Source organism: Actinia tenebrosa, unplaced genomic scaffold, assembly GCF_029948245.1.
Source record: "Actinia tenebrosa isolate PJP-AT-01 unplaced genomic scaffold, QUT_ActTen_1.0 PGA_scaffold2__45_contigs__length_23673736, whole genome shotgun sequence".
Taxonomy (NCBI): Eukaryota; Metazoa; Cnidaria; class Anthozoa; order Actiniaria; family Actiniidae; genus Actinia; species Actinia tenebrosa.
In genome coordinates, this window is record NW_028292579.1 from 7792395 (window position 1) to 7817287 (window position 24893).

Below are 24893 nucleotides of genomic sequence, written 5' to 3' on the forward strand. Positions count from 1 at the left end.
TAAACTAAATTTTGAGAATGATAGAGTGTACTACGTGCTTGGATCGAGTTCTAAATTCGACTTCTGAGGAGTATGACACAATACACACGATGTTCACACGATGGGGTTCCTGTGGATGGAATTAATTTAAGACTTACGTCATAGCTTTATATTTCTGTGAATAACTACCGAAGCATTCTGGGAATGTTGTTGCGCAGGCAGGTAAAAGTGCTGAGTTGCAACTGTTAAATTTCGTTTGCTCAGTATATTCTACTTTTATATGACAAATCTCTTCGACTAAAACTAAAAGGTTAGTACTTTTAGTACTTGATAAAGTGACCAGGATGGACAGTGAAGTGAAAGTTAAGGCCAAATTCAAGGGGACAAGTCGTCGTTTTGGGATCCATTCGGGCATAACTTGGGAAACACTGTCTAGTAAAGTAAGTAAACACGAAATGTTTTCTTTGTTTTGCTCGTGCTTTCGATTTTGTTTCTTCGTCAAAAAATTACACTCATGAGCTGAAATGATTCTTATACGTGTTTTACTATGGATAGATATCCACTCTCTTCAACCTTGGCACAGATTTTCGTTTAAAATATTGTGACGACGAGAACGAATTGGTAAGCGGACTTAGCTTCCTTATAAGATTCAATATCAAATTTTTGATTATCTAATTTTCGTTTGGTTTGAACTCTTCCTAGGTCCTGATCAGCAGCCAAGGTTAGTTTCACAAACATTTTATTTATAGAATATGTTCTGATTATGTTTATAACCCCTAGCCCTGCAACTTGAAATCTTTCTAAACCAGAATAAATTGCAAGTTTGGGGGTGTAAGCACATTTGGCCAACGCAAGAAAATAGTAGCTAAAAGGTTAAATAATAGATAAGGGACGGACCACTAGATTTTTGAGAGGGGGGGGGGGGGGGGGATTGGGCAATTTATTTTGTGCAGGAATTTTTTTATGCCTCATGGCTCTGCAGGAATATCTTTTGGACATAATTTGGAAATTTTTTCTGGCACTTTTCTTATGCACGATTTGTTTTTCAATCTTTAAAGCTGTGCCCAAAATTTGCCCAACCCCCACCCCCAAAACAAAAATCTAATGGTCCGTTCCTAAATCAATTTTCAATTGATTGCAATGGAACATTGTAATGATAGTTGTGACTGCTTGCAACTACTGTACATACTTGCATGCCAATCACAGTATGTAGCTTTGCAAGCTGTCACGAATATGAAAAATAAACTTGAAATAGATGGTAAAATTCACTATAAATATGTTTGGTGACTCAACTTATGAACTGCTGCTAAAAAAACATATTGCTATGAGTATATTGGTGTTGGAGGAAAGATACTCTACATTTTTATTGAATATTTCATGTGTTAAGAGATGATATTTTTCTCAGCTAGTGTACCTTATTTTACAGGACCTTCTTGAAAATCACCTTAGTGAAGAAGCATCCTTTAAAACATTGAAATAAGAAATAACCATATATGAAAATTAAGATAAGATAGAATATACCAGTGAAATAAAAATTCTTACAAGCTTTTCATAGCTGCAGTAGTTTTTTGCTGACTCAGGTCATAATTACATGTATCAAAATATTGCATACAGAAAACTGATAATTATATTGTTTTCTTTCTATTCTTGAATTTTAATAGAAGAACTAGAAGAAGCACTAAAGGTTGGTGTATTTTATTGATATGCAACATTTGATGACTGTTTACAGCCATTCTTGATCACACTGCACCACTCTAGCAATTGTTTCTGTGGCGACGAACATTGTCGGAAAACACAAAGCTACTGTATAAGGGTACTTGCTTATAGAATGTCAACGCCTTGTGATTAACGGCCACCAAAATCTTCTTCATTGAGACAGAACAAACCGCTGGAGGGTGCATGTGATTGAGAATGGCTGTAATATTACTCACTGGATTGGCACAGGGGTTTTGTGTGACACACGATTTGGGCTAAGATATGTGTGTGAAACCAGTAAAATGTAAAGCATGATTTCTGAACTCCAGGTTGTTGTGATGCTTTTCAAAATGTGTGTGATTCGTGATTGATGGAATATTTAGTTTTTCAAAAGATTTAAACTCCATTAAAATCCATGATTAGCTGATGTGCCTCAAAATAATATGTGAGGTGCAAATCTTAGAAATATCGATTCCTGACTCACTGTATAAAGCATAGATAAATATATATATTTACTGTGTTTGTCTTATTTTATTTGTCTCAGGTATACCAAAAGAAGCAAAGGCTACTAAATCTGTTTGTTGAAGATTCTTCAGCTCCACAAACTACTGATAGCACCTTGTTAAACCTTGAGAACAGAAATGTAAGTTAATATCTTGTAAAGTTTGAATTTACAGTGTAGTGTCTGAATAAAGGTTGGCATAATTGTGCACTTGCCTCTTACCAATGGGACCCTAGGTTTGAACCTTGGACTTGGCATCACATTGGCAGTTTTTTCCTTTACAGTAGGTTCTCCAGTTTCCATCCCTGTCTACATCCTCTAAATAACATGCTAAATTTTAATTTGAACTATGTGTTAGCCAGTTGCCAGACTTTGAAGAGGTTGTTTCAGGGTTTTAGATAAAACTTGAATTTGAATGTTCCCCAATGAAACGTTCTCACCCTTTTCTTCATCATACTTCTTTCACCACTAGGTATACAGTACATGTAGCTCTGTCTAGGTAGCTTATTGTCAAACCTCAGTTTAATTACTCCAATTAGCATTAATTTTTTAAATCTCTGGTTTTTATAGCGGATTCATTACCAAGGAGAAAGTAAAGGCACAGATTCATGCTATGCTGCAGCTGCAACTTTAATTGCACCAGAGTTTTCTGCAATGAATGCAAGATTGCAATCTAAATGCAATGAAAAGGCCATGCAAACCAATAAACAAGCTGTCAGCAGTTATGATGAACAAGAAAGTCCAAGATCTGAGGGTTCAGCATTGATATCCATACAAGAAAAGAGTGTTCATACAGAGTATGTAGACTTTAAAGAAGTCATGGCACAGTCCAAGAGTAAAAGCCAAGCTGAATCAGCCAATACCAAGTTATCAAGTTTTGGAAAAGAGCAATCTAATCAACAGAATGCAAATGAAAATGTGACTTCTAGAGGATGGTTTGGTCACTTTGAAGACCAGCGACAAAAGCAACCATCCAACTATGGTAATGGCAAAACCAAGAAGAATAGAAAGAAGAAAGGGAGCTGTTATAGTGAACTTGCCAGTGCTGTGGCACCACAGCTTGCAACCCTTAATGTCAAAGTGCCCCAAAAGAAGACCAGAGAAGCTCTTGCAAGTGAAACTGATGACACAGATATTAGTGAACCAAGCGAACCCACCTCAAATGTGTCTGTTTTCAGTCCACCTCCAAAGATTTCTGGAGGAAGTTTGAATAGTTCCCCAGATCTTAATCAACAGCAAACAATCCAGGATGGACAACAGAGGAAGTTTAAGAGGCCAAGGTGCCCTAAGAGGCGTGGCAAGAAGAAAGGTTGTTATGCACAGGCTGCTCTTGATATAGCACCTCTCTATCATGCTATGAATGACAGATTGAAAGAGCAACAGCAACAACAGCAGGATTCTCAGGAAACTGTTTCCCTAAATGATGATTCTGAAGATCTGACTCCAGAAGACTCTCCTTCAAATGAGTCTTCCTTTGAGCCATTTGTTTTTGTGAACTCCCAAGACGGACAGCCATCACTGTCACCAACCTCAATGGAAACTCAGCAGACAGAGGTGGTTGATGACAATTCTAGAGAAGGTTTGCCAGATGATGTTGTGGAAGATGGCGCACTTGGTCACAGCTCCCAGCTACCAGAACAACAAGTGGATCTTGGATCTAGTGGAGATGACAGGGGAATGAAGGAAAATGTTGCTGAAAAGAAAGACATCAATGTAGTTGTGAAGGAAGTACTTGATAGAGTAAGTCACAATTAAGAATGTTACCTTCCAACACATTTTTGATTAATACTGATCAGTCAATTGTTGTCCAAGAGCCCTTGCATGTGACATCAAAGCAGCTCAATTTGAAGGACAAAACAAAAGAATTTCAATCTCCTGAGAATTGAAAACTTATTGTTGTGTCCTCCAAATTAAGCAGTATTCAGTCATTCTGCAAGAGGGTCTTAGGGTGCCTTGGCTTCTTATCAGTTGACACTTCACCAACACTCCATTGGCTGACAGACAGCTAATGATTGGCGAATAGTTGGTTGTGTGTCGATCAACATGTGCCAGCTTGTCACAAAAAAAGAGTTTTATTGAGATATTAATATTTTAAATCATAGAGGTGATATCATATTTATTATTTCAATAAAGCCAGTAAAAATGATGGAATGACATGTACATTGTACATGTAGAGAATTGTACTAGACAATGTTTTGTATGATGAATTGGATGTGAAATAAGAATGTTAAAGAAAAAAGCAAAGAAATACTTAATTTAATTTTATAGCATTCACCTTAGGCAGTATAACTTTAGGTATAACTGAGGTAAGATAGGTTAGACCTAGTGTCTTTGCACAGTCATGTGATGGCAGCCATGACAGGAGACAGGAACAATTAATTTTTTTAAAATTGATTCAGTGAGAAAGAATTCAGTTTTCCTGGGGAAAAAGGCTCTATTGTTGTGCCTTCTGTCATGGCTGCCATTTATGTGATGGTGCACAGCTTCTATACTATATATATAATTGGTTATATTTATAAAATATTTGAGATATAACTGTGCATGCTGATTGGCTAGCTACTGTGCTTATATCAGAGGAGAGAGGCAGCTGCACAAATTCATGGACAAATATTTTAATAATTAAAGCAACATAAAACAGCTTGCTTACGTCTCTGTACTGTGAGCTGTAGAGCACTCAAAAAGCAAGAGAAACACTTGCCTACACCTTGTGTTCCTAAGCTTTCTTCTCTTGTGCTCTAAGCCTCTAGCTCCCAGAGTGTTTATTTCACAGTACATAGACATGCTCACAAGTTTTATATCCCTTAAGTTATTGACTGAGAATTTGGCTCACAGTAGTTCATTTTTTAGTCCATGGACTTCATTGTGGAAAAAACTGCACAGCGTTTGCAACAGTTGGCCCTGAACCCATCAAAACAAGTTTCAAGTGATGAGGCTTCTTCATCCACTGACGTTGACGAGATATCTAAAGGTTACTGCAGCAACTTTGTTAATATTATAATGAAAGGATGAAAATTAAAAATTATGGATAAATAGCGCAGCGCAGTCGTGATGTTATAAAAATGAAGACAAAGGCGAAATTCGGACAAACAAACTTACAAGTTTTCTTTCAGCAGATAATTTTCACAGCCAATCGCAGTTGATCTTAGTTTACATGGGTTATTATTGTAACTTTAAGTAAAAATAATAAAATCGGTTCGTAAAATCTTCGTAGGGGATGTTTGTCCGAATCTTCAAGCTATTTTTAAAATCAGTGCGCTGCGCTGTTAGACTGAGAATGACACATTACCATAAATTTACTTCTGTAATAATAGGAAGCATGGGTGGTATAGCAGTGAGAGTGCTCACCTCTCACCAAGGCAACCTGGGTTTGTCACTCCCGTCTGCCTTTTCACAAGGTGGAATAAGATTTTGTTTATAGGGTATAGTAGTCCTTTCCTGATTTGCTTTAATTTTACACAAACAAAGACTCTGAAGCTTCAAGAATTCACTTTCATATTGTCTAGCTTTTTTGACATTTTTGCTTTTTTAGTTAGAATCTATTTGGCCAAGTCTAAAAGTTGTATCTTATAACTAAGATAGAAATAGGGTCACAATCTCAATAAAACTCTTTGTGCATTTTCAGTGTTGCACAGAGGAATAACATGTGATAATTGTGAGAATGAAATCCAAGGTATCAGATACAAGTGCTGGTAAGTTAGTTCTTCACTTGATTTTAAATTTCTCAATGATCATGTATAATGTCACACAAGTAAATTCATTAATTAACAAAGGATAAAATAAAAAAACCTCCCCTTTCAAGGTCCTAGCAAGGCCTGACAATAAATATAAAATAAAATAGTCAGAGTAATTCCTTCAGACAAGAGTAAAAACTCTTGAACGTGCTTGTAATTATCTGTTGATAGAGCATTAAAAATGTAGTTATACTTCAAGGTCATAGTATTGTTTCTAAAGATGTGATTTATTTTTCATGAAGCATTATTTTTCTTACAAAAAATAAACACCTTAGTATCGTTTCTGTTACAGAACTTCTTGGTGATGGGTGACCCAAACAGTTTCTGTGGTGTAGTTAAATATTAACATAACACATTGATTGTTCAATATTTTGAGCTCACAAAAAATCTGCAGAGTAATTGTTGAACGTGGGTGCAAATAATATCGAATAAGAAAATGTCATTGCTCAAGCTAAATTATCTATATCTTTAGTTAATACTCATACATTGACTAATTAAATTTACTAAATCGATGTTCAAACTGATTAAGGGAAATACATGTGATATAATCAGTTGTCCTTGGGTACTTTGCAGCAATTGCCGAGATTTTGATCTTTGTGAACCATGTGAGTCCAAGAATGGTAATCATGACATGGACCATGTCTTCTTGAAGTTGAAACTCCCAGCACCAGGAATAGGACGCAGGCATGGTGAAATGGTCCCTATCTTTAAGAGCTCTGTGTACAAGAAACCCCATGACAAAAAGCTGAAAAAGGCAGAGAAAAAAGCAGCAGATAAACAGTTAAAACAAGCCATAAAGGCACAGGAAAAAGAAAGGAAAAGAGAGGAGAGAAAAGAAAAGAAAGAAACAAGGAAGTCTGAACAACAACCAACTGACCCAAGAGCACAGAAAATGGCTAAAGTGTAAGTTTGTTCTTTTACAGTTTTTGCCAAGGAAACTATTTCTTGGTTACTCACAGTTATGATTTTTAAAAATCAAAAATATTCACATTGCTAATTTTGTCTTATTGTTAATATCTCAAAAGGTATGAGAAGCTCAAAATGGAGTATGTTCATGATGTTAGCTTCCCAGATGGCAGTGTCGTCTTTCCAGGACAAAAGGTAAATTCTGTTGCTGAGTATTTACAGTGAAACTACTCCAACCAACTCCACCTGAACAAATTTTCTACAAATTAGCTGATCAAAAGTGGCAATCTAAACAATAGAATTGCTATAAATTGGACAAATATCCATGAGCTCACTCGGTTTAGAAGACTGCATGCAGGCACCTTTGTTGTCCAATATAAACGTGCTGTTGCATAGCAACACGGTGATAAGATATAACAGTGTCAGCCTGATAATATTGTTGTCTGGAAGAAACAAACTGTAATCATAAAGACCGTGTTTTATACGGTTTCAAATTTGCTTTCCTGTCGTATTTGAAGTTATACTTTACTAATTTTCTTTTTGGTGACACAAATCACTATTTGACTATTGTACACTAACCAGTAATTTTGTGTTTCATGGGGTATAGTAAAATCACTACTGACAATAACTCTGTGCTATGTAAATAGGTTGTCATATTGAATAATGTAGGAATGCCTTGATGTATATGCTCTGACAGTGTATCATACGCTTACATATGGTATATCTCTTTCAGTTTCTCAAAACATGGGTCATTCAGAATACTGGCACAATTGCCTGGAACCAATGGATCAAGGTTTGTTCAATTTAAATGATTCTATCCAGTTCAGAAGTATGTCTTCAAACATGTTTTAAGTGCAATTAGTAAATTTTTTAAGGTATACTTTAATATTGCATCTGAGCCAAAATATCAGTGCTTCTTTTTTCTAATTGCTGGGCTTAACATTTATTATTTACTCCAAATGGGGGTCAAACACTGATCGCCATGTGCTGTCAACCAAAAAAAGAACATTCTGCATAAGACAGAGAATGAGCAATAATAAGCAACTGGTTAGCTTACATTTCATTGACAGAATACCCCCTCCCCTCCCCCCCCAAAAAGAAGAATCAAAATTAAAAATGGAGAAGCAGGTTTTTTTATGATTTTATTGTTAGAACAATGAGAGTGTTACATGCAGTTTTGGGTGCTAGGAGTCTTTACTTTTTTATTCCATTCCACAACAGTTGGAGTGCATCGAAGGAGACATCATGGTTACACCAGGAAAAGATCAAGGTCGTGTCCCACACCTTATGCCAGGGGAACAGGGAGAAGTATCGGTTGAATTCATTGCACCAGAACTACCAGGAACTTTTTCCAGGTACAGGTTCCAGCCGAATTGTACTCATATTTTGCAAATAGGAGGTTTACATTATTAATAATGTCATGGCAAGCATGTTAGATGCAGGAACAGTTATTTGTCACGCATGAATACGAATTGAATTATGATTACCAAGAACTTATTCCAGATAGTTTTAAATGCAGGAACAATTGAATTCTTATACATTGAGATACACATGGGTCTCCCTCTCATTTGTGCCCCCTTTTAAACGCATGTCCAATAATGTCTTTTAAATACCACGGGTGTAACGTATGCTATATTCCACCCAAATGAAATACCTTTTTTACACGTTATTCAATCAGATTTCTTTACCTTGAATGAAATGGTTGAACCAGTCATTGCAAGGACCAAAGGCTTTGAACCGGCAATAAGGGTTTTATTTCTTAGAACAATCGGCACTATTCGCCTAAATGACCTTTACCGTCATCTATTTTTCCACTTCCTTTTACAGCAAATGGCATCTCACCTACGGGTTACACACGTTTGGTCCTCACTTGTGGTGTGAGATACAAGTAGCAACACCAAGCAATGCAGGTATGGTATAAGAAAATATAAAGCATCATATGCAGAAAATACCTTGTAATGTTGCTACAAATTTTTATCCCGAGGGACAGGAATGGTTGAAGGTGGATAAAGAGAAGGAGAAAGAGAATTATTTAAACAACTTTCAGTACACAGTCCATAAATATATAAATTGTATTCACAAGCTAAACTTGAAATGGTCCTTTCTAGATAAAGAAAAACCAGCCCAATATGATCAAACGACCCTCGTCAATTCTGTTTTCGACAACGAGGCTCCACCAGTACCAAGTGTTGCTCTGGTTGAAGATACAAAGCTACAAGCATCATATCTTATCGAGGACGATGGTTCTGGTTCTGAGTACCTCAGCTCTGAAGAAATACCAGAAACACAGCAAGGCAGAGAGCTAATCAACGTAAGCTCAATGGAAGCTCAACAACGTCTGGACCTGGAGTGGGATGCTGGATGTGTATGTGATGTTGAGGTTTTGGACGCATCAGCTGATAATGAGGAATCTTTCAATCTGATCAGTTTTTCTGGTGCTGAGGACATGGCCAGATCCAACTACAGTGAAGGTACAAAAGTAATGTGATATACAGATAGTCCCTAAAAAACAAATATTTGGAGTAAAGTCATCTTATTACATCATCGTACCCATCAGAGCTCTGTTGGCTACTGAACAAAAGATATATATTTTTTTAGTGGTTGGAGAAATTTAAATGATACTGAATTTGACCAATCAAGCTAAAGGCGTAGACACACGGTGCAACATCGCACGGAATATTGCAGACAATGGTCCTGAGATAGGATTGCTTTCTTCTTCAGAAACATTGCGTGCAACAAACTGCGTCGTATTACGTGGCTCGCAAAATGGATTTCGAGCAATGTTGCACCGTGTGTCCGTAACTTTAATCAAATTCTGTCCTTTCCAAATAATTTAGTGCACGAAATTGCACTCCAAAATAATCCAAGGAATGAAAGGAGATTTTCGTGTTTTGTCTCCTCGTAGATTCAGATGATGAAGAAGACAGCGTTTCCTCCCTGGATGAATTCACGGTCCTTATTCCACCTTGTTTCCACCCAGACGTCCCTCTTTCCGCAGACCCCATGCCCGTGAAGGTTGAGTTATCCAAACGAAGCAGCAGCTTCAGTTCCAAGCTCCTTCCGGAATCTTTTGAACAGTACTTGAACCTCGATGATACCAATGAACCCTCTAGCTTGCCCATTATGTCCAGTTCAATAGCGAGCTTTGAGAACATGGCAAGGAATAGCAACGAGCCCACAAAGGTACAAAGCCCACCGGTGCTTGCCCCTGATGTTGACGCTGACCAAGGGGAAGAAACCCCGAGTGGACGTATCTCGCCAATCGAGCATTCAGTCCAGACATCAACACAAACCCCAGTATCAAGACATCCTCATATTACTCCAGAAGAAACTGTTCCACATCCTCTGACAGTTGCGGACAGGACTCATTTTGATGATGGAAGAACTAGTATTGGCGACAACCCAGTGCCTGCTAACGTAGTCTCTGGAGTCATTTCTTCTGCGATTGATGTTGTTACTAATGCAGGAAAAGTTGCCATTGCTACAGTGGACAATTTTATCGATGGCGCTGTTCAGGCATCGGCTACTTACGAGCCAGAAGAAAACTGTAACGTCACAATAGACAGACGATCTAACACCTCTTGCTTTGTAAGTATTGATGGTTTGAAACTATTCCCAAGAGAGTCAAAAGACATGGTGGCCATGTTGGTGGTGGTATTTTATAGGAAATCGAAGGGGTTCACGTGCGGTTTGAAAATCTTGATTTTACACTGCACTAGGGGTTTTTTCCCTTCAATAATAATAATAATATGACCAAAATATTTTAGATCAAAGATGCTTTGATTTTTTTCTCCTTTTTTGCACAGTGATTTAAAGGAATCCACAAGAAGCAGACCAATGACAATCGAGAATTTTTGATGGCCATATTGTTTATAATAAAAACCCAAATCACCACCAACGTGACTGCGGTGACTTAACTTGGAAACAAAAAAAAAAAAATTAAATTGATAAACTGCCCCCATTGATACCCTAAGACCTAACTCGGGGTAATTAACAGGCTATTTCATCTAACGTTGATTGTCGTCTCACCACAGGATGCCCCACCTCCACCTCTTGTTTCCCGCGCACCTGGGAACGATCTAATGTCTCGTTTAATTGAGATGGGATTTGCCGATCGTCGACTGAACGAGCAGCTGTTACGTAAGCATAATAACGACATCAGGGCGACAATTGATGAGTTATTAAGTCACACAGAAAATGAATGGTCTTCTCAGAGGCACTAAGCACCAGAGCAGCCATGGCGTACAGCACATTTTTGATTTTCGTAGTCTCATTCTCAACGGGATTTTTACGAGACCTTACAATATAGCGATAATTAATTGGATTGAAACTTCAATATACTTTTTTTGTAAATAGATGCATAGATAGGAAAAAGATTTGTACACTAGTACCCTAAATCTACTCTAAACTAACCTAGCCTAAATATATAGGCTCTACTAAGCAATCATAACCACGGTCAGTATAGAAGGTTATCCACTGATTATCCTACTCGTATTATTGCATTTGTAGATAATAGGTAATGAGTAGAACGAGTAGAATATGACAGAGGTCACTAAAACAGATAACGTTTAAAGGGGATGAACTGTGATTAACCTACTATATCGTTAAAACTATATGGAAATAAATGTAGATGTATGTATATACCTATTTCAAAAAACGTTTGTCGAATATCTGAAATCAGAAATCTGACACCGATTGGATTTGTGGGGGACTGCCTGTTTTCTTGCTAAAAAAGCAATATGCACTTACCCAGACAGTTTGCCAGCGCAGGTCATCGCTCGAAGTTAGTATATCAAGATATAACTTTTTGCGAACCACTAATTAAAACCACAAACAATTCACAGCTTATAACCCACAATTCCTTTCGGTCTCAGATTTCAGATCCCCGACCGACAAGGTTTTTTGAAATAGGTGTATAAGGGAAATGGATAAAATGTTAACAGGAACTGACTACACTCAGCTTTTACTCACATAGTAGCATCTTTGATGCTATTAAACAGGAAAATACCAAAAAAATTCCACATATAGGAATGAGCTTTTTTCTTCGTATCTTTTTAATCTTGTAGCTTGACGAGAAAGTGCCTTACATTTCTCTATCAACGAACGACGTAATGACATGCATTCTCTACTTTCCCATACCCAAAATACTTTGCGGCACTGGAGAGTAACCAGATCGAGGGAAAAATTGCACTTGCATGCTTTGCTGAAGGCTGATCCAGGGTGCTTAAAATACCAGTTTGATATCCATATAATGAAACATTTAAAAAACGGAGATGAAGGCTTGATGAAGTTTAAATTAAATTTTTAACGTATCTTTGTAAGTCGATACATTTTCTGTAACACCAAACCTCTTGATGTTCTGCACGCGTAAAATTAACTCGGAATCTTATAATCAGTATTCTTTAAAAAGATAACAGGAATAGTGTATATTCATTGAAAAAAAAATCATTTTGGGAACAGTTTTTCGATTCGGTTACCCCCAGAAAGCAAAGCATAATAGGCTGTGTAAAAGTAGAGAATTAATTATAAAGGACAAAAATGCATTAATAAAAAAAATATCAATTCGTGTTATAAAAAAGAATTCTTGAACTATTTAAGATAAAGTTAAAGATGTAACTCTCGTCTTTCTCTCCCCCCCCCCCCCCAATAAAGTCGGGACACGGTTTAAATCATTACAATGCTGTGTTGGAGTGTAAACAATGAATCCAGTGATTTTCGTCACTCAGTTTGCTGTATTCCTATTCCGAGTCGCAGGGATAAGCCCCCCTCTCCCCTATTTTTTTGTCAAGAATCTGACCACCTATTTTCTCTAGTTTGAGTTCCGTAATAAAGAACTGAGCAGACTGATTGGCCCCCATGACCACTTTCAAAAGTGCTCCGCCGTCCCTTCCACAAGAAGAACTCTACAAATAAAACGTATAGACAAAAAAGTCTCGAAATTTCATTCAGTTACTGTAACATCAGTGACATGCAAAGAAATCAGTGAAAAAATGAACTTGGGCTGAGTTGCTCCATGCGCACGCTATCTCCCATTGAATAATGCTTTGCTCAAATAGTGACAAAGAAATGCTCAATGTTTACTCAAGCTTTAAATATAAATATCGTAGGATGCATTTGCGACATTTTCATTTTGATACGTTTTCCCGCTGCCCCATGGTTAACCGGCTACCCCGCCCGGCCAAACCACTATGTATTATTGAAAATGTAAGCTAGATGAAATTGAAAGTGCTTGTGATTATAAAATCCGGGAATTCGAAAATGCCCCTCATTTAAAGTATTGTCCTAGGCACAGGGAGCCCAATTTAAATAATTATTTTAGAGGAAAAAAAATTCCCTTCATTACATTACACTGCAAGAAATATTCGTTTTAATTGGACATAAGAAAGTGAGCTTACTAATACGAGCGAATTCAGGGGCGGATCCAGGATTTTTTCAAAGGGGAGATTGTAGCTTTGATTGAGGTACTTGTTTGGCGGGAAAGTAGCACAGGGTTCCCAAACGGAAGTAGGTCTTATGAAAATGATTATTTGCTGCAGGCCGGAGCATGGTTGTTTCAGGCCCCACACACGGCGTATGGAAAAAAAAAAAAAAAAAAAAAAAAAAAAAAGCGAGGGAAATGTGTTCGGCACCCCTGTTTTAATAAAACTCGCGATGCTGTTGGTGTTGACAGGAAGAATAATAATACATAAATCACGATGGCTCTCATAGGGGGGTTGCAACCCCCAAAACCCACCCCTAGATCCGCCACTGACTTGCACTAAATAATACATTTTCTACATATCATAAAGACAACGTAGGTCACCAAAGTGAAGAACAAAAGCGCGCAAAAGAATTGTAATGTATTTTCGCTTGATTTTCCTATTCACTTGTAATTCCAGTGGCGGATCTAGGGATGGGTTTTGGGGGTTGCAACCCCCCCTATGAGAGCCATCGTGATTTATTTTCATGACAAAACCAACAGCATCGCGAGTTTTATTAAAACAGGGGTGCCGAACACATTTCACTCGCTTTTTTTTTCTATACGCCGTGTGTGGGACCTGAAACAACCATGCTCGCCTGCAGTAAATATCATTATCATAAGACCTACTTCCTTTTGGGAACCCTTGCTACTTTCCCGCCAAACAAGTACCTCAATCAATGCTACAATCTCCCCTTTGAAAAAATCCTGGATCCGCCCCTGAATTCGCTCGTATTAGTAAGCTCACTTTCTTATGTCCAATTAAAACGAATATTTCTTGCAGTGTAATGTAATGAAGGGAATTTTTTTTCCTCTAAAATGATTATTTTAAATTGGGCTCCCTGTGCCTAGGACAATAACCTGATCCAAGATGGCGCCTTATTCAAGGCTTGAGATTGATCTTGTTCGACTTTTAGATCGATGTGAATCAATGGCTCATGAACAGCAAAATCAAAAACAGGGATTAAATTGGAGACTAGAAAAGGTAATTATCTATTGCACCAGTCATTCCAAGTAGACGATTTCAGAATGTCGTGAATATTCAGTTGATAGACGCCACGTAGAAGTAGTTTTAGTTAAAAGATTAATAATGTTTTCACGATGATAAGTAAGGGACCGTTCATTTTTTATCGGGAGGGGGGGGGGGGGGGGGGGGGGCTGGTGGTTTGGAGAGGGGGGGCCACCCGAGGAAAATTGCCAAAAAAGGGGGGGCCAGGCACAACATGAGGCATTGAGAGGGGGGGCTACGCTTTTTATAAACATATTTTTCCTTAATAAATCTTTATTGCAGTCGATATAGAAATTAAAACAGGAACAATGTGCTATAAATGTGTAAAAATAAATATCTATAGTATATATTAATAACGAAAGTGATAAAGCTATATCAGCAGTCCATTAAAAGTCTTCCTCCTCACTCTCGCCATCTTCATCAGTGCCAGCACCATCGTCACCATCGCTGTATTCATTTTCATCAGTATCATCATTGACATTGTCCTCACTGTCATGTAAACCAACTTCAATATGGGCATCAGTATTTGAATTGGTGTCCTGCTCTTCAGGATAAAGGTGAGAGAAGACTTCATCCGCTATCTTTGTTCGTAAATTTGTGAGCAGTCTACTAGCAGCTGCATTTGTGAGGTGATTTGCAACTATTTGAGCAACACACTTTGCTTCTATGCCGCCTTTCACCGAAGCAATGTTTTCGACAGCAATGAATAGTTCGGGGACCTTGATGGATGGAGGGTAAGAAAAGAAGTTGGAGAGTTCAGCATCTATTGGATTTGATAATACAAATACTGTATACTCGCGTCAAGCCAAACGAAGTTGCCATTGGCAATGAAATCTCTGATTTGCTGTCAGAAGTCACAACAGACCTAGAAATTTTAAGAGATTGTATATCAGGTACAACAGAAGCTGGAAAACAACTATGGCAGAAATATGAGCCTTGTACAAACAAAGTTGAAAAATTCATGATGGAAATGGCATCACGTAACCTTCCAAGTACCCCCAAACCACGATTTCTTATGCGCACAGACAAAGGACCTGGTGTTTCGATTACAAATTTCGAGGTGAAGTTCCGAGATGCAGAACTGGCTAGGCTGTTCAATCTTGACTGGCAGATGAGGATTCATCTAGCAGTAAATGATCCATGTCCTGCTGAAAGAACTAATGCTTGTATAGGAGATGCAGTATCAGATGGAGGTTCCCTTCCTTTTAATAAATTCCAGCCACACCAGGAAATCAGCGAAAGTGATTTGGAGAATATATCATCAGAAGAAATCAAAGCTCTTGAAGAAGAATGTGTTGAGCGTAATGTTTGGTACTGTTGCCAAGAGGTTTGTGACAGAATTGATGAATCCCCAGCAGGACCCCATGGATACATGTCAGCTCATGTGACTCCAAGACCAGAATGTCAGTTCTTCTATAATACAAAATATCTCATGGAATACCACACAGCTGGATCGAAATCCGAATTGGTACCTGGGCACTGCTACTTTAGAAAAGTAGAGCTGTTCATTGAAAATCATTACGAGGATGGGGATAACTACAGGGAGTTCATTAAATGTTCAGACCTGCAGCAGTGTTCAACTTGCCAAACATGGGTCGGACCGTCAATCACCAAATGTCCAAGACCATACCCAGACTGGTCAGCCCTTCCAGATTACCACTATGTATCTTATAGCGAGACCCCAATTAAGAACAGAGATGTGGATTACTGGCAACCAAGGACACAACTGATAAAGTGGTTTGAAGACAAGAAAGTAGTGACAGCTGACCCTGACAGTGTTGCCACATTCGCAGATAAACTGATCGTCAAGCCAAAATTGGTGTTTGACTACCTTCAACACCTAGAAATTAAAGAATACAGAAAAGAAAAAAGAAAGCAAGAAAAGGCAGAAGCAAAACAAAAAGCTCAAGACAAAGAATACTGTAATTACGATTGGGACCAGCTAGTCCAGAATGTCGATGATCTTAAAAAGCTACGAGTGGCAGAGCTAAATAAATATTTGCTCCACCATGATCTTAACGACCACTTGAAGAAGAGGAAAGACGAGAAAGTGTTGGTTATTCAAAACCATCACCTACGCACAGAAAGTGAACCGGCCAGTAGCAGGATACATACTGAGGATGAAGACACAGATGCAGAAGAAGAAGAATCCGAATATGAAGATGTTGATCAAGATGATAATGATGAAGATGATAATGACGAAGTCGATGACTTAATTCTTGCAGTCATTGGCAATGACGATGACAAAGCATCCCCCAATGTTTCACGTTCTGGCAGAAAAATAGTGAATAGAAATGAATTGGATTATTTTTACTTTTAAAAACAATTTCAACAAATTAAACAATTTTCCTTTTTTTGCATTGCTTGATGATATAAAGTCATCCCTGTGTATTGCCTACATTCCTGGCCAAAGGCTGCAGACCACCTGATATTCTCAAGAATGATTTAGAACTCAAAGACAAAGAAACAAAAACTGTATATAGAGAACAATAGAATGACTCAACAGAATGGTACGATACTCTAACCGCTCGTGAACTGATTTAAGCGACGTCTGACGTTCATAATTACGACAACCGGTAAGAAACTTTATACTTATACCCTTCGACTATCTTTAACGAAAGTAGATAATGTAAACATGAACAATAAGATAATTCCAATAAGTCTGTCATATCCCCATCGGTGTGTTGGACAAAGTGTAAAAATTTAAAGTAGACAGCTGTTGTAGACAATAGGGACGTCAACAGGAAATGCAACACCATATATTTATCTGAAGTATGGAATCTAACAACAAAAAGTATGCGGAGATATCATAGTACTGAGGAGACAATGATCGATCAATTAGATATTAACCCTATTACAATGGCAGTCTTGAAATGTATATACTTTAGAATGTGAGTACTCCCTGTTACTTTCATTATCAATGTAACGTTACAATTACAGAACTCACTGAATTGTACACAAACATATATATGTATTTTTGAGGAATTGGTAGAGGGGGGGGGGGGGGGGGCATCTCAATGAAATATGAACGAGAGGGTGGGCCATACAAAAAATTTGTACCAAACTAGGCGGGCTATACATTTTTTTCTGAGAAAGCTCCAAAAACCACCAGCCCCCCCTCCCGATAAAAAATGAACGGTCCCTAAGATAACTAATAAAATGGATTTTGGAGGGAGATTAATGTATGAATAAATGGATTAGCACCTAATAAGAATATCCTTGTCAAAAATCATATTTTTAAAAAAGCTTATGAAATAAATCCTAAAGTTGAAATTAACAGTTTGCAATCTTCTTCTAGTATGTCTGTACTCTGCAGAATCAAATAATTGAGCTGTCTAAAGCCGAGAGGTAACTGCTCAAATAACAAATTTACTCTTATGCAACCGATCTATGCATTCCATGCCTTCCATGCATCCCATCCACATATCCTAGATCTAGCGTCATTGATCCATAAGTTATGCTTCCCTCAATCCATCCATCAATCTTCTGTCCCTCCATCCCTCCATCCATCTTTCCAGCCATCCATCCTTCCATCCGTCTGTCCATCCGTCCATCCTACCATCCATCCATCCATCCATCCCATATTATTCACCCATCTATTCATGCATCCATCCATGCATCCATCCATGCATCCATCCATGCATCCGTTCCATCCATCTATCCCATCTAACAATTGATAAATAAAACATTTGTAAAATATACTATAAGTCTTACGATACGTTTCTTTCCAATATTCTTTGTGGGATAGGAAACCAAATCAAGATACAATGAATGATTATACAAAGAGAATAAACTTTCTAAAAGGAATTATTGAGACTGAAAAAAAGGTGAGTCAGAAGATGAATACTTTAAAGAAACATTACACATCTTACAAGTAAGGGTAAAACAAGCAAACCTGTGCCCTTGGCATGATCATCACATAATCATTTTGTAATTTAGAAGTTGACTTCAAATTGCAAAGGGAGGGACTTAAAACTAGAACCAGAGAAAAAACTTCAAGCCATGTAAAATAATTAAAGCAACTCAATTAGCTTGAGAACCACGGATACTTTCACTTTTTTTACAGATAATTTAAAGGATTTAAAAAATCCTTACGACTATACCTATACTTTCCAAAAGCCAATCTGAAGCAAGCAAGCTAGTAAATAAACCCAAGATATTAACACTAAAAACCTTATATGTTAATCAAAAAGTCAAGTGAATGATTTGAGTCTGTGTTCTGTATCTTAGGGTTCTCTAACAGAAAAAGCTTTAGCAAGTCAGCAGTTACCAAGGCCTCTAAGCTCAATATCTGCTACGTCAAGAACAAACAAATCTCCAGCAGAAAAGGCACAAGAGTTGCACATTAAAACCAAGGCAAGAATTGAGAAGGAAATGAGAGAGGAACTGCTAGGTAAGAAGTTAGAAATTGCCCTATAACACTATGACGTTAAATCAAAACAATCTATTGTTTTAATGCTAAGGATCATGGTCGCCAGAGGGGGCAAAATAGCAGCAAAACGAATTAAATCACAATAAAAAATGGTTAATTAGATGGGGAAAGGTGATAACAGATAAATGTTGTACTAAATATCCCGAACAAAAGAAAATTTCACCTAAATTCCTATCATTCTTGCCCATGTAAACAAGCTGTGACATCATAATGTTATAGGCTAATTAATATACCTTGCTTGTTTCTCAATTCAGACAAGTGTCATTCCCTAGGTATTATTTCTTTGTTTAATGGCCACACATGAGAAGAGAGTAATATGGATGCAATTTAAAAAAAAAATCTTAAAGAGGATTGCATGGGATTTGAAATTATGTAAAACGTTATGCCCAAGCTAAAGATTTACGTATGATAAAGTATGTGTACTGCTGAGGTGCAGTAACTGCCTACTATTGAGATTTCAGTTTGAACGCATGAGTATCCCGGTGCCACTGAGATGTTATACCGATAATGTTAATATGGACCCTTTGACTGGAAGGGATTTTGTCCCTCTTAACCATATTTACTGTAGCTATCATTTTTACTATTTATTAAAAGCAATATTATTATTGCAATATAACAATGTTTTTCTTTCCATTTCTTAGGTTCAAAAAAAGATTCTCAAGGTCTAAGAAACAGGAGGTAAGATCAATGCCTTTGAGAAATAAGTTAATTTGTAGCATCCTGCCCTCATTAAAATTGTCCTCTTAATTTTATGAATGATGATATTACAGTGCTATTAAAATAGTGATTTAGTGCTTTCTCTTACCCCTGTTAGTTCAAGCCTAGGGCTGTGGGTTTAATTCCCCACTGAACCACATAATGTGAGTAGCCAATCCGAATGCACAATTTTTAGAATACCAGACCAGGGAAAAAATAATTTTTTTTATACAAACCTTTTGAAGGTTTAAAGATGCATAGATCTGCTATCAACATTAGATGAGACAAAATTAATTTAGTTGTTTGATACCAAATAATTTTTGTGTCTTCTTTAAATAAATTGGGAGCAAAATAGTCTGACTAAGATGTTGTTGCAGACCTGGAGAAGAAAGCACCAAAGAAGATGAGGAAAGCATCGATTCTGTCTTGCAGTATCATCAAAATATGCAAGAAAAGATTGCCGAGGACATGGTCAGGATGGCTCAGAGTTTGAAGCATACATCCATGATGGCTAGTAATATCATCAAGAAAGATCACAAGGTATTGAGTGATTAATATAAATTAAAACAATTACATTCCAGTTAAGGAGCAGTATGAGCATGAAAATATATGTTTGGGATGCACCTGACTGCATCTCCTTGTAGAGAGATTGCAGTAGATCTACAACCTTCAATACTCTGCAATAACCTTGCTCTCGACTGATGAAAGGCAGGGCACAGCTAACTTACGAATCAAATGCATTTGAAACAAGGTAGCTTGCGAGTAAAAAAACACTTTTGCCAATTAAGTAGGCAATCAAATCATGTGAGTTAAATTATAGAATTTTTCCAAAATATTGATATTTTTATGACAGTGGTAAACTGAACAGAAAATGACATTTTAGGACAATATCATGACAAAACTTGAAAAAGCTAGAGCCAATTCCATGCTACACCTAAGCCAAGGAAGGCAAAAATCATAGACTAAAACTTTTTTTTCACTTGTTTAAAAACACAGATTAAAAGGAAAAATCTTGGTGCCAATTTACATAAATAAACATCATAGATTATTTAAGCAAAATAGAGTACAAAACATAGCCGAGCTTAAAATGATGACCAGACATTGGACAATGTATGTATTGCCAGAACTAGGACCTGACTGGTCAAATTTTTGCCTAACTGGTCATTTTGACCAGAACTGTTTAGCCAGAAATGAGGTATGACTAAGCTAAAACTAATTTGGTTTGGAATCATGATCAGTGACTGATTGACTGTTATATTAAGCCCTGAGACACTAAATTTCATTTATATTTTATTCATCAATATTTTATTATTTATCATTATTAAAAGTGTGCAATAGAACTACACTATTTAGCACTAAATGGAACTAACTAAACAATAGAAAAACAATATAACTAGCATAATTTAGTGCTATTTAGTATTATTTAGGTGGTATATATATGCTTTTAGTGTTTGTGAGAGAATAAAAATTGCCAACTGCTTTTTAAGAAAGTACTGGTTTATTTGGAAAATATTTGAATTTGTCTTATTTTTCATTTCAGAAACTTGAAACATCAACTCGATTAGTAGACTCCAACTTTGTCAAGTTAAAGCAAGAATCTGATCGTATAGAAGAGATTACTAACAGACACTGTGCTTGTTGGATGTGGATTGCCCTGGCTATGGTAGTAATTGTATTTATAATGACTATATTATTTATAAGAGTGTTTCCTAAAAGGCAATAATAATTATTTATCCATTCAGATAACAGACACCTGGATATTGCGGACACCTCTTATATGTGACAGACAGACACTATCAAGGGCACATCTATAATACTGGCCATTCGGTGTCCCTATTATAGAGGTTCCGAAGTGTAACTTTGTAGAGAGCCTTGTAGTGCCTCTCTTGATCATGAGATCCATTAGTGACTGAATTGGTGGTAATAAATTATATTTTTTTAAGCGCTTCCAGGTACTTGTATTTAACATGCAGGGTGTTATGACTTTGTTGTTGCTGCTGTTTATTGTTTTCTGTTGTTGTTTTCTGTTCATTTGCTGTTGTTCTTATTGCTAGTGTCGTTGATGTTGCTTTTCACTCTGTTGTTTGTTGTTGTTGTTGCTGTCGTCATTTTTTTCTAGTGTATTCCATTATCTCGATGACCTAACAATAAATTATACACATCAAATATACAGAATGAATGAAAGAAAAGTAATGCAAAATGTCTCAAAGTCCTTAGAATGCCATATGCATAAATATACAATATTCATAAGAAAAATAGGCCCTTCTAGAGCAATGCTTAGATTCTATTGGACCTGCAAGTCATTTGCCTGTTAACGTCATTTACTACAGTAACCATAACCCCTTGCGCATTATCTTTTATCAGTTAATGAACGACTATTTTTGTATTATTCTCATGACGCATTGAAAATAAGAAAGAAAATTAGCACAGCATTTTGGTAGTGGTAGTAAAATGACGCCATCATGCAAATGGCTTTTTTGCAAGCTATATATATAGACCACTCGTAAATAGAGGCTACAGTTCATGCATATCATACAATTACCTGTTACCCTTATAGAGGCTTTGCACCATCACCTGCCGGTGCCCATAATACAGCGCTAGCTTGTACTGCCTGTAGTTAGATGGCAGAACAATATAATCCCTTTGCTCTCGGAATTTGAATTCTTGCTCATGAAAAACGATTGTATTGTTCCTGCCATCTAACAAGGCTGCCAGTGACGTGATGGTGAAAAGCCTCTATTGCGTCTCATTAATACCACTAGCATATTTATACCAGAATCGTTTTCATAGTTTCTTTTTTTGCCCATAACTGAATAGCATTATCTTGCGACTCCTATAACAAGGAGTTAAAACTATTAATCGTTTATTAGAAAGCAAATGATTCTGTCAAAACTCCTTCGCAAGGCGAAGCAACATTTATGTTGAATTTTTTGCTCCATGCAGTTAACCAACTAAATTTTTTTATTACAGCGCTTTTCAATAGACCTCCCCGGCTCTGACGTAATGTTGTCCCATTTCAGACCACGTGTCATTCCCTAGAGCATCATTTCTCGGTTGCACATGAGAAGACACATGAATATGGATACAACTCAAACAAAGAATATTATTCTCAAGGGAATGACACGTGGTGAAATGGGAAACATTACGCGGAGCCGGGAAATCGTTTTGGTGGACGCCAATCAAAGCGTTGACCAGCACTGTTGGAAAACGCAAAGCTTTATAAGGGCACGTGCCTGTGGAATGTCTTGGAAACGCATTGATTGACTTTCACCAAGACCTACTTCGTCACGATGGCAAATTGTACGATTTCACGTGTCTGATTGAGAAGCGCTGTAATATCGTACTAATTGACACTAATATTTTGTCTTGTTCATACAATGCAAAGTAGATTTCTAGAACGTTCTTTGAAATTGCATTAAGAATGTCTTGATAAATACACCGTTCTCGTAATGGCTGAATAGGGCACGAAAACGAGGTCACCCAATCATTAGTTCACAATACAAGATATAAAAAGACCGTTAAATGAGTTTATAATAGAAAAGTATAGAAAATTAACTCTCGCTTTGACCTGTATTCGCGCAATCCACCTTTATTCTGAATGAGCAGCCTTGCTCAGCCTTATAATGTGTATAATGTTAAAATTTCTGTCCTTCAACACATTACCATTGAATTCGAATTCATGAAAAATCAAGAATAATCGGGGACTTACAGCTACGAAGCGTTAGTTTAAAAAATGCAGTAACATTGAATTTAATGAATCGCATCGAGTTTCTATATTACAATAACATTGCCTTGTTTTACCCTATTTAGTATCAAACCTGCTTAATTTACTACGTTTCTCGTTGCATGCATTTGCCGTTATACAAGTTTTCATTTGATTTACGCCTAGTTTTTTCAACTTTGATTCTAAAGTTGAACAAGCAAAAAGCACACGCATGAAACCATGCAAACTTAATTAAATGTACGAAAATGTACAATGGACTGATAATAGAAACACATTTACTTGTCCAGAAAAACTTTCTACCATAACCTTCACATGCGTTGTTTTTGTAATTATTTTAGTTAATAACAATATATATTAATATTAATTAAACTGCTGGGATTTCTTTTCGGCCCGTTGCAAAGATGGCGGTATGCCACTTATTGCATCTGTCATTTCTCAAAAGCTGTACTTTAAGTAAACATTTTGTGTTTTTGTCGCTCCATCTTTTCTTTGTTCTAAAGCCTCGCACCAAAGGAATAATGGCGCACTTTTAGGTCCTTAAACGTCCTTAGACCGTATTAGCTTCGTTCTAAATCTCATCGATCTTGCTTGGGCGTGCGGACGTCCCGAAATGCGACAATGTCCCAATCATCATAAAGTGATTAAGCGCAAAAAAACGGCAGGACACCGGAATAAACGCGATCTAAATGCTGCATCACTTGGACATGCTCTTTCGTCTTTCTTCTGGCGAATACATCATGAGTAGTTCAATCATATCAAAGTCTTCAGTCAAATCCACTGGAGTACGGCCTTGGTGATCAGTCAGGTCAGGGTTAGCCCCTCTCTTCATCAGAAATTTAGCCATATCGAAGTTCCCTGTGTAGGCACAATGGTGAAGTGGTCGAAAGCCTTCATCATCCTGCATGTTAACATCAGCTCCAAGATTGACCAGGACACGTACACATTTTAGATTTCCATCTTTGACGAGTTGGTGTAATGCCGGGCCTGACTGATCTCCTCTGGAATTGATAATACCTTGGGGATCGACACTCGGACGTTTTAGGAAATGCGACATCTCGGAGGAGTCTCCATCTTTGACCATATCATGAAACACTAGCTCATGAGGAAACTTGACTCTGCGATCCATCTCGATCCACAACGTAAAAAAAAAAAGCCCGAAACTCTTCCGCAATTCAGAGAAAAAGTATCTGTAACACGCCGAAGTTTAATCTCCTTGCATGTGACGAAGAAAATGCTGTTTGATCCTATTCGATCAATCCACGATTTATCTGCTCCAGAGTCTCTTTGATCTGTTGATAATGAGGTGTTAACGGCTTTGTTCTTGAGAATCCCAGCAAGCGGCTACTCAGACTACTTTAATTATGTTACTGTAAACAAAGCTTGAGTTATCTTCAAACTATTGGTAGTTCAGGTCGGATGTTTGTTTTGCGATCAAACTACGTGATTGATAGGCCTTACTTTTTGCGTCAGCTGAGATAATACCTCTGTATTGATAAATGCGATCATCTCTGACGTAATCCACACCAGTGCGCTAGCTTCAAATGTACACAAATCGTTGCTATCTTAATTTTTCAACTCTGTCCTGTATGTGTTTTCAATGTTTCTTGTGATGCCTTTTCGAGATAACACTCGTGAACTTCAATTACTCCCATCAAAGTCACACAGACAGTGTTGAGTTTAGGCTCTTCAATCTTCAAAAAACAACGAAGATTGGAAATAGTTATTAAAAGCGCCAGAACTAATTTGTTTTGATAAAGAGAAA

General features: G+C 37.3%; 3 protein-coding genes across 3 annotated transcripts; 2 read left to right on the forward strand and 1 right to left on the reverse strand.

Moving 5' to 3' along the window:
- Positions 1-184: 184 nt before the first annotated feature.
- LOC116299795 (next to BRCA1 gene 1 protein) lies at positions 185-12379 on the forward strand. Its single transcript, XM_031708503.2, has 16 exons — positions 185-419; positions 535-600; positions 682-700; positions 1641-1663; positions 2219-2317; positions 2747-3916; positions 5024-5144; positions 5799-5865; positions 6481-6810; positions 6933-7008; positions 7547-7606; positions 8035-8168; positions 8641-8723; positions 8922-9284; positions 9719-10401; positions 10848-12379. The coding sequence occupies exons 1-16, from the start codon at positions 324-326 to the stop codon at positions 11034-11036; spliced, it is 3579 nt and encodes a 1192-aa protein (XP_031564363.2). The 5' UTR covers positions 185-323; the 3' UTR covers positions 11037-12379.
- A 1752-nt stretch (positions 12380-14131) lies between these two features.
- On the forward strand, positions 14132-23606 carry LOC116299802 (vesicle transport protein USE1). The gene is made up of 8 exons (XM_031708509.2): positions 14132-14255; positions 17578-17627; positions 18028-18106; positions 18510-18672; positions 19353-19389; positions 19785-19947; positions 20948-21070; positions 21150-23606. Exons 1-8 carry the CDS (start codon positions 14142-14144, stop codon positions 21219-21221), a joined length of 801 nt encoding a protein of 266 aa, XP_031564369.1. The 5' UTR covers positions 14132-14141; the 3' UTR covers positions 21222-23606.
- Positions 23133-24481, reverse strand: LOC116299803 (uncharacterized). The gene has a single exon (XM_031708512.2). The coding sequence runs from the start codon at positions 24255-24257 to the stop codon at positions 23826-23828; it is 432 nt and encodes a 143-aa protein (XP_031564372.2). The 5' UTR covers positions 24258-24481; the 3' UTR covers positions 23133-23825.
- Positions 24482-24893: the final 412 nt, after the last annotated feature.